General features: G+C 34.8%; 2 protein-coding genes and 1 pseudogene across 2 annotated transcripts; all 3 read left to right on the forward strand.

Moving 5' to 3' along the window:
• Window positions 1-3245: 3245 nt before the first annotated feature.
• Window positions 3246-7115, forward strand: LOC118055839 (xylan O-acetyltransferase 1). The gene is made up of 5 exons (XM_035067844.2): window positions 3246-4050; window positions 4149-4320; window positions 5713-5912; window positions 6010-6168; window positions 6620-7115. Exons 1-5 carry the CDS (start codon window positions 3458-3460, stop codon window positions 6966-6968), a joined length of 1473 nt encoding a protein of 490 aa, XP_034923735.1. The 5' UTR covers window positions 3246-3457; the 3' UTR covers window positions 6969-7115.
• Window position 7116: 1 nt separating this feature from the next.
• On the forward strand, window positions 7117-9720 carry LOC118055883 (xylan O-acetyltransferase 1-like; annotated as a pseudogene).
• A 1165-nt stretch (window positions 9721-10885) lies between these two features.
• Window positions 10886-13142, forward strand: LOC118055840 (xylan O-acetyltransferase 1). Its single transcript, XM_035067846.2, has 5 exons — window positions 10886-11518; window positions 11620-11794; window positions 11990-12192; window positions 12303-12464; window positions 12690-13142. Exons 1-5 carry the CDS (start codon window positions 11073-11075, stop codon window positions 13036-13038), a joined length of 1335 nt encoding a protein of 444 aa, XP_034923737.1. The 5' UTR covers window positions 10886-11072; the 3' UTR covers window positions 13039-13142.
• The last annotated feature ends 3976 nt before the right edge of the window (window positions 13143-17118 follow it).

Below are 17118 nucleotides of genomic sequence, written 5' to 3' on the forward strand. Positions count from 1 at the left end.
TATATGCATATAATCAAATAAATCAAGAATTATATGTGTAAATAAATACATAAAAAGTCATCAAAAATATCTAAAATTAAAACTCAAAAAATTAAAAGATAAGTGTAGATCAAAATATTTAATCTCGAAATATATGACACTTACCTGATTGTATTTATTAAATTTATATATTAAAATAAATTTTTTATTTAAATAAATAATAATAGAAATAGAGAAACAAATAAAATTGAGTCGCATACTGTATTTGAAGACAAGTGTAGCACACTAAGTCAATGTTGATAACCTTTATTGTTGCCATTAGATTTCATCTCATAAAGATATATATATTTTTTTTTTATGATAATCGAAGCTTCAATGCACTTTCAAATACTATTTTTTAATTTCTCTCTCTCTCATGCGCAACAAGTTTGAATGTTGTGTTTTTCATTTGTAACATTTAAAAACTATGCTATTTCATTATTATTTTTAAATTATGTTATTTGATTGGTATATTTTTTTTTAAAAATGCTAAGGAATAAAAATAGCAGGAAAATCATATAAAAAAGTTGAGGAGCATTTCTACTCTTCTTTTTTCAAACCAGCTTCCCAGATTTAAAGAACATTTTGTTATACATGTATATATATTATTTAAGGGGGCCAGATCATAGTTTAAGAAAGCCAAGAAAATAATTCAGTTATGTTTATTAAATTTATAAAGGGAGGGGTATTTTCTTGCAGGGGTCGGGGCCCTGCCAGCCCCCCCTCCCTCCGCTACTGTGTGTGGATATATATAAATAGCAAAACAAGTTTTTTTTTTTAGGGTTATATATATTTAAATTTTCATTGATTTATTGGTTAGGTATTTTTTTTCCACAAGCCAATAGTTAATACGGACTACTTAAATAAAAAAAAAATTGGAATACTATTTCTAACTTTATTTATTCTAGTTGTTTATTTTTCGATGTATAGTAATTTAAATCTTCATTGATTAAATTTCGATAAGTGCATACCCAGCTACACTATAATTGTAATCTTTTTTTAATAGGGATTCGCAAATGAAAAAAAAAAAAAAAAAGTTAACGTGTGAATGGTCTATCAATTCATTAGGCTCTTAACATTTGGCGAAGGAGTCTAGAAATTTTGGTTACGGGGAAATGACAGTTTTTAAAGGGAGCAGCGTTAGCTTTCACTATGCTGTTTGTACTGTTTTTTATATTTTAAAAATATTTTAAAAAAAATTAAAATTTTTTTTATTAACTTTAAATTAATATATTTTTAATGTTTTCAAATTATTTTGATTTACTAATGTTAAAAATAATTTTAAAAAAAATAAAAAATTTCATTAATATAATTTTAACACAAAAAATTATTTAAAAAATAATCATAATCTTAAACTAACTCAAGACTTGTAGATCAATTGGGTGGTCATGTGGGTTCGAAACTTGAGAGAGTGTATAAGTTTTCCTGCCGGGATTGGATTGCAATGATGCTCCTTCCCTCCAAGGTGTATAGTTTAGCTGTCTCTGTTTGTAGCTTTGCTGTTTTTTTACCCCGAAAAAACGTCTACGTACATGCAGTTGACAATTTTGACGATTTCGATCCGCAATAACACATTCCATAAAAGCCCTACTGACTAAAGGTTTAGTTCATGGGCTCAAAGGGACTGAAATGGCCAGATGTGCTCACCATCTGCTATACCCACAAGGCTATATAGCCTGAAGTTATTTAGGGAAATATTACAAAGAATGTTAATTTTGCTTAATAACAAAAGATACACATCTTGTATATGTTCTGGCATCAATTATTATTAGTGACGAATTCGTATTGAGGAGAGTCGAGATGCTACTGTCTCACTATAATAGCTCCCTGTAATAGCTGAATTACTAGTTTGTCAGCAAAAAATGTGATATAGACGTCATTACAAATAAATCATGTTAATATTTTTATATTCGTTTTCCTATGACCTTTTCCAAACTCTCAATCTTTTGCGAGCATTATCAACACCGGTGGGGTTGCTCCCCGCTAGTTCTGAGCAATTCGTTTGGAGTATGCATCGCGTGGCTTAGAAACTGACAGCGGAGGCCGAGGAACTCCATTGTTGAAGCTCTGTGCCAAACCTTGAGTACTGTTGCCTTAAATTGGAAAGAAAGCGTTGTGATACCCAGAAGAAGCAAAGTGAGAAAGTACACAATATTATGATGTTGGTGTACTTACTACTACAGCCAGGTTCCTTAGCATTTACTTTTCCCACACATAAAGTTACTGCTAATTAAAACGGATTTGGTCTTGCCCCTGCAACAAAATCATCGTTAGTGAAGAGCCTTGATAATTCATCCACTGACCTGGGGTGGTTGTTGGTGACAAAGAAAGACATCACATGCTGCTCATCACGGGGGTAAAGTGAAGAGTAGAAGCTCAATGTTTATAATTATAGCAGATAATTAACCAGCACCAACTTTAAACATTGACATTTGGAATAACGATTCGGTGCCGTTTGCCTGGATGACCACACAGTTGTCTATAGACTCTAAACTGAGAAAATTTGAAACTTTCGGGAAGAGGTGGAATATTGAATAAATTAGTAATGATCATATCTGGGGTGCATCTCTCTATTCTAGCTCGGGGAGGTACGTAGAAAGAGAGAGGAATATTGAAATTAATTGAAAGCCTACGTAATGTCGTGGATAATATAAGGGTGATAATTAAATTAATCGGTTAGTTATCTTTTATTGATTTATTAAGATTAATTGTGCATTTTATATTTACTTTAAGAACCTCCTTTGGTCCCAACAGGCTGGTGTTAAAAAAAAAAAAAACTAGATTAAACCGTCCTATCGTCATCTAATTGAATGGCGATAGGACACCGATTATTACTTCAATCAAATTCTGAATCCAGTTTGATCATCTTTTGTGGCCCAGTGGTCTAATCTTCAGGATGTCCAACGACAACCGACTTCCATATTGCTCTCTAAATACTCTTCGAGTTAATGCACATATAGCGAATTTAGATATACCCTATTGCACGCCACCGCTTGGTCCTTTTTAGAACTGTGTTGCCCTCGGAGAGCTTAATTTGCCTTGAAGCATCTACACCAGCATCATAATTTAAATCCTTGTCATTAACCATATAAGACCATACTCACCAAAAATTTTGTTAGACAAAGACCATCTAAGAGAAACTTGGAAACTACTACTCCCTCTTCGTTTAGTTCTCTCTGATATTTTATTTTTTGGAACGAGATGGACAAAGTAGTTAGAAAAATGGATTCAGAAGGGGGAAAAAAAATTGAGAGAGACAACTCTCCATCCACCAGAAGACTAACCGGTTACTTGAAGAAAAACCCATCTCACCAAATCCAATATTAAACAAACAAATTAAAGAAACTGATAGAACATAAGTTTTTCTCTGTCATATCTAGTCAATGCCTCTCTATATTTCCTTGTCTCTCCCTTCACTTCTCTTACCATTCTACTGATCATGCAGACATCAAGGAGGAAGTCGCCTCTCCTCTCTTCGGTAACCATAGCCATGAAACATAGGAAGAACAACAATCTCTCTGTATTTGTTGTGGTATCCTCTATCTTTATCTTCGGAGTCTTCATGTACAATGAGGACGTGAAGTCAATTGCCGAGTTCCCATTTTCATGGCCTAAATCTCAAGAAATCCAGGAAGAGCCATCAAAAGGAACCACCCCGGTTCAAGAAACCCTCAAGAAGGACCGAGAACTCCCAGCTTCGGTTGGTTCAAGAACTTCACTGGAAGAACCTCAAGTTGATCAGGAGTTTGAAGAGAATCAAGAATCTGATAAATTGAAGTCTAGTGGATCAAAAGAATATGAGGAAAAGATTGAATTGCCAATCATCGAAGAAGACGATGTAGATGTTGAATTGCCACCAGAAGAGTGTGATCTTTTCACAGGACAATGGGTTTTCGACAACGAGACACGCCCTTTGTATAAAGAGGATGAATGTGAGTTCCTTACAGCACAAGTGACTTGCATGAGGAATGGAAGAAAGGATTCTTTGTACCAGAATTGGAAATGGCAACCTAGAGATTGTTCTTTGCCAAAGTAAGTACATATTTCATCAATTCCTGAATTTGCTTTACATGTGTTCTCTTGATTTTAGCTCATCTGTTTGATGGTTTTTATGTCTTCGTCTGTTTAAGGTTCAAGCCAAGGCTACTGCTAAACAAGTTAAGGAATAAGAGGCTTATGTTTGTTGGGGATTCATTGAATAGGAATCAGTGGGAATCAATGATTTGTTTTGTTCAATCCGTAATCCCTCCCGGAAGAAAGAGCTTGAACAAGACTGGATCTTTAGCTGTGTTCAGAATCGAGGTACCTCTCCCCTGCTCCTGTTCTCTATCTAGAGACATCAAACCAATATACGGTGTTATATCAGTGTCCATATTCACCTTCACTAAATCTTTTGATAAAATTTATTTAATATTTAAACACCTTTTTACTGCTATTAATGATGATTTATCATGACAATGAATCCATTAATTCATATTTGTTTCATAAAAAAATAATTTTTAAATTTTTTCTGTTGTTGTTTACTATTAAAAAAATAATCAATAAAAAATATTATTTTTCACTAAAAAATCTGATTTGATTTTTAGAAAAGTATTATTTTATTTTTGGTTAAAAATATTTTCTAAAAATTACAAAAAATTCAAAAATATCTTATTATTTATTGATTAAATCAAATTTGATTCTTAATTTTTTAATTGCTGTGTATTTTATTTTTTATTTTTTAATTTTATTGCTTATTAGAATTTGATTTAATTTGATTTTTATATCAATTTGATTTTTATTCTTTTGATTGTTATTTTTTATCTTTATTATTTTTGAATTAATTTTTTTATCTATCATTTTTTTTCTCTTATTTTTTATTGTTATTTATTTTATTTGAAATAGTTTATGAATTTTTTTTCAATTTCATCATCTTTTTAAAATTTTTTAGATTTGGTCTTAATTTTTTTTATTACTATTTATTTTATTTGAAATAATTTATAAAATTATTTTTTTAATTTTATATTTCTTCAACTTTTTTATCAATTAGATTTAGTTTTATTTTTTGTATAGCTATTTTTTTATTTGAAATAATTTATAATGACTTCTAATCTTTTTATATATTTTTTAAAATATTAATAAGTTATTTTTTAGTTTATGTTAATATAATGAAATTTTTTTATAATTTATTTTTTAATATTTTACTAAATATTTAAAACAATTTACTGTTTAGAAAGTTATTTTAAAAAAAAATAAAAAAATTAGAAGCACTCATCATGCATGCTTTCATATAAAGATATCGAAGATGCCAAAGAAGGTGTAAAAGTGAAGATACTGCCAGTTGGCATCGGAAATTTTCAGCTTGCTGTCATATGAAGAAAGTAAACACGCAAAGCTTTTAAAAGTCTCGTGTCTGTATTTCTAGGTGGGTTGAAAATGATAGCGTCTCTCAAAGCTCCCAGATTTAACACAATTAATTTTAATAAAATGATCATATAATTTTTTTAAAAAATTAATCTCGATATAACAGTTTAATCTTTTGTTATCAATATTTCGAGTAAAATTGCCTGTTGGACATCTTTATATACTGTTCATGCCTGTCAAATTCATCTTCGGGATAATTGTTACAAATCGCGTCAGTAACTCGATCCTTTCTTCTTATGACAGTACTATACTCGTAATGTTTTGATGTTTTTTTCCCCTCCTTCTCCGTAGGACTACAATGCAACAGTGGAGTTCTATTGGGCCCCGTTTTTGGTTGAGTCAAACTCGGACGATCCAAATATGCACAGCATCTTGAAGAGAATAATCATGCCTGAATCAATTGATAAGCATGGTGTCAACTGGAAGAACGTCGACTACCTGATTTTTAACACATACATCTGGTGGATGAACACTTTCAGCATGAAAGTTCTGTAAGTTTATGTCCTTATAGATCTTGCTTTGATGATTTAGTGTTCCAACTCAAAATCATGCACGGGGTTGATTTGTTTCTTGATGATGTTGGGACAGACGTGGATCGTTTGATGAAGGGTCCACCGAGTATGACGAGATCGAACGGCCAGTAGCGTACAGGAGAGTTTTAAATACGTGGTCGAAGTGGGTGGAGAAAAATGTGGATCCCAATCGCACCACCGTCTTCTTCAGTAGCATGTCTCCTCTGCATATCAAGTAAGGCTCTTTCTGAATTTTTGTTACGAACTAATTTTATTGCTGTCCGCCTTTTCTTGGCAGTACTGTTGATTTTAGGACAAAAAACAAAAAGACTGGTAACTCCCAAGTCTTCACTTCAAATCCAACGTGGCTTTGATAAAAAAAATAATTTGTGTTCTTTTTTTTTTTTATTGCAAATAATAAAAAAGGCATTTGAGTTCAACCTCTACAAGTTTTCTCTGGTTGTCGATTAGTTCCGGTGGGTGGATTGTTGTACCAAATCCTCTAATTTGGCATTCGGTGATTCTCGGTGGTTGATATGGGTCCCATGATCACTAATCATGATTTGACTAATTAATAATTAATTAAAAAACCGCATATATTCCATGATGGTTACTTTTCGGTTTTTCTAGTTGATAATTTTATTTTCTCACTGCGATAACGACACCGATGGAAATGCATGGAACAGGAGCTTGGACTGGGAGAACCCGGATGGCATAAAATGTGCCAGGGAGACGACCCCTATTCTGAATGTGAGCATGCCGTTGAATGTGGGCACGGACCGTAGGCTCTTTGTGGTTGCAGCTAATATTACTGGATCGATGAAAGTGCCTGTCCATTTTATCAACATCACTAAACTTTCCGAGTACAGAAAAGATGCACATACTTCAGTCCACACCATCCGTCAGGGCAAAATGCTAACCCCGGAGCAGCAGGCTGACCCGGAAACATATGCCGACTGTATCCACTGGTGTCTGCCCGGGTTGCCTGACACGTGGAATGAATTCATTTACACACGTATAATTTCTCGCACGTGACCCCTAGGAATTAACACGTGCAATGTTTTGTTTTCTACCTTGTAATTTCTCCTGGTTTCCTCTTTTTTTTTAGCCTCTCATAGCTTGAATTATAGGTCCGGACCGTCATCAGCATTGTTCTGGAAATTTGTTCTGCTTCATTTGACAGATGTGGGAGAGGGAGATGATTAGGCATGCCAAATCCCGAGTAATTAGAGCAAAGCATGCCAAATTAAGTTTAAAAACGGACAGCTTGATAAACCCATTTGAACTGTATAATGAACATGTGGGTCGTGGGAAGAGAATAAAGAACAAATACAAACTTGTATGTGAAGTTCGAATGCATTCATGGCAACAGGGAGGAGCTGAAATGATATAACATGGAGGGCCAAAACTTAAAATATAATTTATTATTAGAAATTTTATCTATTTAAATTAAAAATATATTATATTATATTATATTTAAACATTAAAAATACAAAACTTCAAAATATTTTGCAGGGGCCCCGCCTCCCCCTAGTTCCGCCCCTGCATGGCAACATTTTTAATCTTCCGTTTCTATGGCTGGCTTATGATTTCTCGCTGGTTGCTCGCATTTCTTTCTTGAAAAAAAAAAAGAAATTCAGCAATAATTAGCCTCCACGTACGGGATTCAGAGCAGTAAAAGAACAATTAGCAGTCTTCATGTTTAAACCACAATTCCAAGAAAGAACGGGTGGAAAAGAAGCAACAAAGAAAGGAAAATTGTTAATTTTTTATAAAATTCAAATTTTTGTTACGATTTTACGTACTGTAAGCCAGAAGGCTTGGTCCCCCAGTATGATGTATAGCATATGATTCAATCATAAAACTTTGTCATTTTTCTAATCTTGTCTTGTCCCTCGTTTTTCCCTACTGGTTAATAGTAACTTCTAATCAAAGTAAAATAAAAGCTCTTCCCTATCGCATTCTCTTTTTACTTCCATCTTGCCAGTTATAGGTTCCTGCGCTCAGCTATTCAGTAACACTAATCGCGTGCAGATCCAACTTTAATGGCTTACTTACACAACTATTTTCTTCTTGTGGTTTTCTTGATACTCCTCTTCAAGATCTTTTATGTGCAGTGAGAACATCAAGCCAGTATTAGCAGGATCATTTTTGTTATCAAGAAGTGAACTTCAAGGAATCAGAGAGAAAGATGAGGAGGTTATATTGCCACCGAAGGACTGTGATCTTTTCACAGGGCAATGGGTTTTCGATGATGTGACTCATCCTTTGTACATAGAGGAAAAATGTGAGAACTTGTTAGTATGGAGTATGTTTTCAAAAGTATGTTTTCGTGGATCAAGATTCAAAGCAAAATTGTTGCTTGAGAAACTTCGTGGAAAGAGGCTTATGTCGTCGGAGATTCATTAAATAGGAATCTGGTTTTGCCCGGTTCAATCTGGTGTCCCTTTGGCAAAGAAGAGCCTGAGCGATTCTGGCTCTGTATCTATTTTCAGGATCGAGGTATCTATCTCTTTCAACAAGCTTGCGTTGTCTTTCACTGGATTAGAAGTGAACGGATGATATGATTATGGCATTCTTTCCAGTGACTTCGCCTATTTAATTTAATCAACTCTAAGCCTATCTTTTTTGTGAATAATTTTGAACCTGCAACTAATTAATTTCATCTTTAAGTAATGTGCTACCAGCTAATTAATATGCACATCCATATTCAATGTTGCATTTGCATATGCACGAGAAGGCTTATCAATTAAGAGATACAGATTTCATAATTCAGCTTCCATATCTATTGAAGTCAAAGGTTGCATATATACAATATACATAGGTCTCATGCACTTGTTTCTGTGGTTGATGGTCTGATGCACTTGTTTCTGTGGTTAATTAACACCCTCAGGTATGGTTGTTTGTTCCTCCTTTTGTTGATTTATGAATATAACACAACAGTTGAGTTTTATTGGGCACCATTCGAATCGAATTCAGATGATCCATTGAAGCACAGTGTATCAGACCGCATTATAATGCCAGAATCAATCAAGAAGCTTGGGGACAAATGGAAAGGTGTGGAATACCTGATTTTCAACACGTAAATATGGTGGATGAACTCCGATAATATGAAAGTTTTGCAAGCAAATCAGGCTTTTAGTCTTCTTAAATGCGGAAAGAAAGTAACCAAGTTTGACATGTTTCCTATCTTGAATTTGATGGAATGCTGGAAGAAAGCAAGGAACATTCAATGAAGGTGCCACAGAATACGATGAGATCATAGAAGTGCCTGTTTACTTGCTTAACATCAGCACCCTCTCGAAGTACAGAAAAGATGTACGCAGATTGTATCCATCGGTGTTCCCTGGTTTACCAGATACTTGGAACCAGTCCCTAAACGCACCCATCATTTCTCACGCTTGACCCTTCAGCATTTTGCTTTCTCCAAAGTCTAAAAACAATTCAATCTGACCACTTTGCCAAATTGGCAGTTGGCGGCACATACAAAACAATTCAATCTGTTGCATTGGGAGCAAGCAATTAGACTTTTTCATGTGAAATACTAATGTTCAGAAGGATAAATTGATGGCATGACAACTCCGGAACTACAGCCTCTTGTTCTTATTTTTCAGAGTTGTGAAGTGCAGTTTGGTCTCTTCAGTTGTGTTTATCAACTTACGCTCAATTACCATGTTTTCTCAATCCGACAGTAAGCTCGATTTTGTACTAGCATTTACATTACAATCAACACTGTTGTCTAATCAATCCTTGCTGTAATATCTGTCACATATTCTGAATAAGCTATGATTGTTCGTGATTTTGAAAAAAAAAAAAAAAACAGTATATCCTCGTAATCCTGCACGCTGTCAATGCATCTCAAGCCAGCAACCACAGTCCAAATCTTCCAAGACTCAGAAAACCTTGTCAAATTATTGTTTTTAAAAATCACTTTAAAAAATAAAATAAAGTTTTGAATATACTACAAGGGTTCACTGCGTCACTTGTTGCTCCTAGTTGCTGCTAGTTTCAATGGTTTTGGAAGAAACTTCTCCGTCCTGTATATTCCGTTACCATATATCCACTTTATAGATCAACAATGTGAGTTTCTTTGTTTTGCTATGTATTTATACAGAAAGACCTTTATATGTTAAGTTTAGCACATACCAGCGAAATATTCTGCCACCACACGCTATTGAATACGGTACCGTTTGATACAGCCATTTAACAATTTTTTTAAAATTGCTTTTTTAAAATTCGTTATTTTTTAGTTGTTTTTAATAATTTTAATAGGAGAATGTTAGAATAAAAAAAATCATTAAGCAATTTATTTTTTTTTAAATATCACTAATAACGTTATCAAATAAACACTATATTATTAATTTTATGACCCGTGAAATTAGTAAAGGTATGTATAAGTTAGCTCAAATACTCATATTAACAAAAAAAAAAAATTTAAACTGCCAGAATTAAGAAAACTGTATATTGCATTTCAATACATTATCATATTTATTATAATGAATATGTTCATACGAAGCTACATTTTTTTTAAAAAAAAGCCATGGCTCGAATAGAAAATATAAATTTTTTTAACTCGTGCATATACTCTAGATATAATTATTCCAAGCCAGATTTACCTGTGTAGTTTATCTCCATCAACCTGAAGTGACAAATGGGGACAGAGGTTCCTGTCGGCGGACCACTTCTTGAATGCGACCCCATCCCCTGTAACTTTAGTGGGGACGCCAAAGAATTGTTGAAATTTTCCTATATTAATGGGGGAAAATCCTCTGATTTTGTAAGCTAAAATATAATTTTATTAAATCCCTAAGCTTCATACATTGGAAATTTGGAATCACCAATCACGGGATCGTATACTTATCTTGAGTCCTCAAATTCAAGTCAACACAGAAAAAGTCATCAGAAAAGCAAAAAAAAATCCACGTGTTGATGAGCTTAGTGAGAAAAACTCAGATCAACTTCTTAAATTGGACACATCAGTGAGTTTTATGTTTATTAACCAATGAATCGTGTGCAAGTATATTGTTTCACTCTTCACAGCAACTTGAAAGGAAACAAGAGTACTGTCATTTCTAAGGCCACCGCCATTGATTGTCTTTTTTATGGAATTGAAGTGAGATCATTTTCAGAGAAGACACCATGAAAGATGGAGGTGGCCTTAGAAGCCAGAGCTGTAATTACCCCTCAATCTTAGTAATTTTTACTTTCTCTATCGTTGCGTGTGCTCTTTTCAATGAAAATTTTGTGGCACTCCCATTTCCAAGATTCAAAGGGATCTTGGAGGAGTACCCAGCAGTTCAAGAAAATAGCAATATTGATGATGTTAGGCCCTCAGCAAAGGGTACTAAAGTAAATGTAAATATGGAGCTGGTTTCTGTTGAAGGAGATCATGAAGATGTGGTTTTGCCACGGAAAGAGTGTGATGTCTTCTTAGGAGAGTGGGTTCTTGATAAGTTGACTCATCCTCTATATAAAGAAGAAGACTGTGAGTTCCTGACTGATTCAGTGACTTGCATAAAAAATGGAAGGAAGGATTCAATGTATCAAAATTGGAGATGGCAGCCAAGAGATTGCTCTTTGCCCAAGTAATTACTCTCTTTACTTTCCTGATCAGCTCAGTTCTAGTCTCTTCTAATTAGTATATGGGTCATTGTATATATATGGTTTCTACTTTGGTCTAACTCAGGTTCAAAGCAACGTTGTTGCTGGAGAAACTTAGAGGGAAGAGGCTTATGTTTGTAGGAGATTCATTGAATCGTCAGCAATGGGAATCCATGGTTTGTCTGGTCCAATCTGTGATTCCTCCAGACAAGAAGAGTTTGTCAAGCAGCTCAAGTTTTCTCAGTGTCTTCAAAATTGAGGTATCTCTTTACTCCCTCAAATTAAGATCACTTTTCATACCTAGAATAAATCACACGGACACAGATTTAGCTTTTGCTTTGTAATCCCTCAAATTAATGTTTAGAATGGCAGTAAAGGTGGTGAATTATGCCATTTATTAATCAAGTGGAGAATTTATCATCATTATGTGATTTGATTCATCTGTAAATTTGAAGGACTACAACGCTACCATAGAGTTTTACTGGGCTCCTTTTTTGGTCGAGTCCAATTCGGATGCTGTATCAAATAGGAATGGCCACTCGGACCGCGTTATCATGCCCGAATCAATCTCAAAACATGGAGATGACTGGAAGAATGTCGATTACCTTATATTCAACACTTATATTTGGTGGATGACGTCTATTTATACAAAAGTATTGTAAGTATCAAGTCTTTTTTTCCCCTTTCAATCCAGCTTCTGTGCATGTTTAATCAATAGTTTTAGCATAACCAAGAGGTTGATTCCCTTCTTGTGGAGTTATGGAAAAGGCGAGGAGGATCATTTGTTGAAGGCCCCATGGAGTATGATGAAGTTGAGTTGCCAATAGCATATGAGAGAGTTTTGAGGACGTGGGCCAAATGGGTGGAGGAAAATGTTGATCCCAAGCATTCCTCTGTTTTCTTCAGCAGCATGTCTCCTACCCATGCCAGGTGCAGCAATCTAACTCATAGTCCTTGTTTTAGCACCAGATTGTTGTTCATTTCATACGTTTTGTGTTCTTTCTTTCTTCTTACTTTTTTCATCCAAAATGTATCTTGCCCCTGCCAATTGCAATTTTCTTGTTGACTGCGTTTATGGATGCGTTAGGCACTCAAATTTTATATGTTAGAATGATTTGAGTTTTAAGCTGACAATGTGCACGGAAAATGCAATAGGAACCTGGACTGGGACAATGCTGATGGGATTAAGTGTTCTAATGAAACCAAACCGATCCTAAACAAGTCCAAGCCATTCGATGTGGGCACGAACCGACAACTTTTTGCGATCGCAGTGAATGTGACTCGTTCAATGAAAGTACCAGTCAACTTCCTCAATGTAACCACACTGTCTGAATATCGGAAAGATGCACACACATCCATTTACACAGCTATTGAAGGCAAGTTACTCTCGCCGGAGGAAAAGTCTGACCCGCTCAAGTATGCCGATTGTTTGCACTGGTGTCTGCCTGGACTTCCTGATACATGGAATGAGCTGCTCTACACATATATCATCTCTCGTACTTGACTCCAACAGATTACATTCTGTTTTTTTCTTTGGTAGTTTAATTTAATTGATTCTTAATGAAAGCATATAATTGCTATATAACCTCTGCAATTTGATTATTTGTTGATGTGGAGTTACTTTTAAAGGTAAAGATGGAATGAAATTGAAACAGCGCAATCAATATATGCTCGTGTGTATAACCCTTCGATTAAAAACATTTCTCGTTCCTAGTGAACTTTAGTTGAAATCGAAAAGGTGATTAATAAAAATGAGGGACACCTCAACTAAATGGAATTTATTGAGGTATAAAGATTTCATGCCACCCACTCTTGGCTAGTGATAAAGGCATCTTGTGAAGTATGAAATAATTCTTAATTCCTTATCTCTACAAAACAAATAACCAAAGTACTTGATACATTTCTAAAAAATTGTTCACTGATAATGTTAATACAGGATAATCTACAAGCTCATACGCTACAAAATCTTGGGGTGGTTGCAAATTTCGCAATTCATCTAAACAATTCACAATTATCTATTTGAGTCTTCCTTAAGGCGGTTGTTGAAAGACCAGATTGCATACATTTTTTAAGAAAACTTGGAAACTTCAATGAACGTGAATAATATTGGAAATGCAAAACGTTTCTCCATTAATTAGGTATGATACATAACATATATATGTTAATTACAGCTATTAAAGTAGATATACTAAACATTGATCACATTACTTTTGCTCTTCTTTAGTTTCATCTCCATATCATTTATTCACAACTCAGGGCATCAAATCCAATTGGAAACAGCCACAATGAAGCATGTCAGTGGCAACCTGAAATATTGCCGTTCAATATCCATATTAATCGTTTCAGTAATTTTTTTATTTTCTTTCCTTGCTTGCTATGTGCTCAAGGAGCATGTATACTTCAACTTGTTTTCATTCGAGCGGAAAGGGCCAGCAGTTAAAGAAACTCCGAAGAATGTCAACAATTATCATAAAGTTGAAGCAGAAAGTGATCAAGATGTGAATTCATCAGTCCCAAACAGCAAAGCTGAAAAAACTATAGAACCATCAGAAAGTTGTGACATTTTCACAGGAGAATGGGTTTTTGATAACATAACTCGTCCTTTATACAAAGAAGATGAATGTGCGTTTCTCACAGAAGGGGTTACCCGCATGAAAAATGGGAAGTAGGACTCCACGTACCAGAATTGGAGATGGCAACCGAAGGATTGTTCTTTGCCCAAGGAAGGAAACGTTTTTCTTTTCTGTGTATCATCTCATCGTTTTTGACTAATATTCATGTATTCTTTGAGGCCTTTTGTTTTGTTTTGTTACTCGTTCATGTATCATCATCATGACACCAAAGGTATTAACAGGAATTGTCTCCCGGTCATAATTGCCACCCACGTTCGCTTTCCTGGGAAAGATGCTAATTATTTTTATGCATCTCTGATCAGCTTCAGTGCAGAATTGTTGCTGGAAAAACCTAGAGGAAAGCAGCTTATGTATGTTGGAGATTCGAACGAAAATCTTCTTCAACAGCATGGTTTCCTCAACATGTCTGGTAATTTATTTTATGTATTGAGCTAACTTGATATCTTGTGTAGTCATCTTCTATCAATCAACAATAACTTCTTTATACTACAAAATTAGTTGAAAGTTGAGCTATAAAAAGTATGGAATAAATTGTTTCTGCTCTTCAACAATTACGGATACACTGTCACTGTATAAGCCAACAACAAAACCTAGCTCACTTCAATTTTTAATGGTGCTCGTGGGGGCAAGTTACTCTCTCCAGAACAAAAGTCTAACCCAGCCATGCATGCAGATTGTGTTCACTGGTGTCTCCCGGGAGCGCGTGACGCATGGAATGAATTATTGTACACATACATTGCTTTCCTCTCTTGAGCGACATCAGTTCCTTTTTCCTCCTACAGGTTTTTTTCCCCCCTGTTATCTTCGTGTAATGTACAAGGTGTGTTATGGATTCAGTTCTCTTAGGAGAAGTATATTAGAAATTGTCGAAATCAACTTTGTTATTACAATTTAATTTAGAAGAGCATATTCATGATTTGTTTGACAATTAAAAGAGGCAAGCAAGCTTTCAATTGATTTCCGGAGGAAAGAGGGCGTTTTTTCAACTGCCCAACTCATGAAATTTTGGTAAGCAATTGATGTGAAAAAGTAGCATAGAACCGAAATGAAATTGAATTTAACCAAGCATGTAATATTATGTCATCATATTCTAGACTGGTAAAAAAAAACAATGAAAAATCCCAGTTATAAGTAAAATCTCGACGGCTTTTCATTTTACATCATCACATTCATGATTGGATTTTATTTTGATATAAATGTATATATCTAATCAACGCTTGAAGACGAAGAAGACAAAAGTGTTCTAAAATTGAAGTAAGTCATCCCAGCATTTTTTATGGTCGTTCCTAAAACATTTTTTTCTCTAGGCAACCTATGAGAATGGGGAAAATGTAAAACGAGCCATCTAGAAAGCTACCGACAGAAAAGTTATGAGGAATCTTTAATAATAATAATAATAATAATAATAATGTGGGCTTCTTTAAAGTAGATTTGTTGATGGGCAGGCTCTCAAAGTACATCTATAATGGACCTGGAAGCTTGGATCACTGGGCCTACTAAAAGAGATCTCATCGATAACCTGAGACATTCCCGAAAGTTCTACTAGAGCACACTCTCGGAGGGTGCTAATGAAAAACCATCTTGTTAAAAATCTCTGCAGACTGGAACGTTTAAAGCGCTGGCATAGAGATGCTGCCCGAGACAACTTGCTGCTTCATTGGCTGATCCAACCTCATGTTTTCGATCTCAAGTCGTATGAGGCTTGATTTTTGCAATTAGTATTTGTCCGAGGCTCTTGTTTTTTCTTAAATTTCTAGCTTGGTAGCAGGCTTATTGGATATAATATTGGACTGCGAATCTAGGACAATCGATCCCTCCTTCAATCTATCTCGTTCTTAACAGGAGTTGGATTTGATCTCAGGTGGTCACATGTCCCGCACATTCTTTCTTCATGGAGAATCTGTCGGGTTTGTTTTTTCCATTTTTTTTCTTTTAATATTGCAGGATGAGAAAAATCCAAAACTTTAAATAGTTATTAATCATGACGCTCCCATGCGTAGACTTCAAGAGTTCTGAAGATTGGATAGGAAATACTCTACGCCCAACATCATAACGTTGGCACGTGATATTGCTGCGTCGGCACTCTGGTAAATATGCTTCCCTTTCCTTGAATTGATTGTTATTTCCTAATTGCTAATTGCCAGTGCAAGTAAATCTGTTTTACTTAACTTTGCTAATTGCCTCACTGTGAGGTTTGCTGGTGCTAGTTCCAAAGGATGCTATTAGAAGGGCAGCAATGAGGCTGTCAGGGCCTGAATATTTTAATTAATCAAATAAATCTCATATCCATCAAAACAAAAACATAATGAAATAAGTAGCTTGTCTGCACCGAGGAGTTGCGTCTCTATGATTTCAAGGAAGAATAGGGTTTTTAATCTAGAGGAGTGCCCTGCGAGTAGCTGTCATGGCAAATTATATTCATTAGTCAATAATCACGAGGGTTGCTAGGAGCACAGCTTCGGTAGGTGAGGACATGAGACGTTCGATTTGACATTTATACAAATAGCATATAACACAAAGTATTGAGATTGACGCATGAACAATCGAGTTTATATGGACCATATAATCATTAGTAGAATCACAGCGTATGCAGGAGCCAAACACTTCAAACTTCAGAAGGATTTTTCATTTTAGCAATATTTTTTTTCAAGATATTCTTATTTCTATCTATTACAAAGTATTTAACAAGAATTTCTTTAGGTACAGTGGCATGCCAAAAGGGGAAGACTCGAATTAAATTAATGATCACAGGTCAGAGAAAGTAGTTCAACAGAAAGCTTAAGAGATTCTAGCAAACAGGAGGCCAGGCACATGTGAATTCCATGCATTAAAAGTAAAAGATAGAAGCAAGCTTGTGAAAAAAAGCAAGAGATTTACTGTGTGTGTTTGGTAATGTAATGTAGAGTATTTTTTAAAAGTGTTTTTAAATTTAAAATGAATCAAAAATAATT

This window comes from Populus alba, chromosome 8 (genome assembly GCF_005239225.2).
Source record: "Populus alba chromosome 8, ASM523922v2, whole genome shotgun sequence".
Classification (NCBI taxonomy): Eukaryota; Viridiplantae; Streptophyta; class Magnoliopsida; order Malpighiales; family Salicaceae; genus Populus; species Populus alba.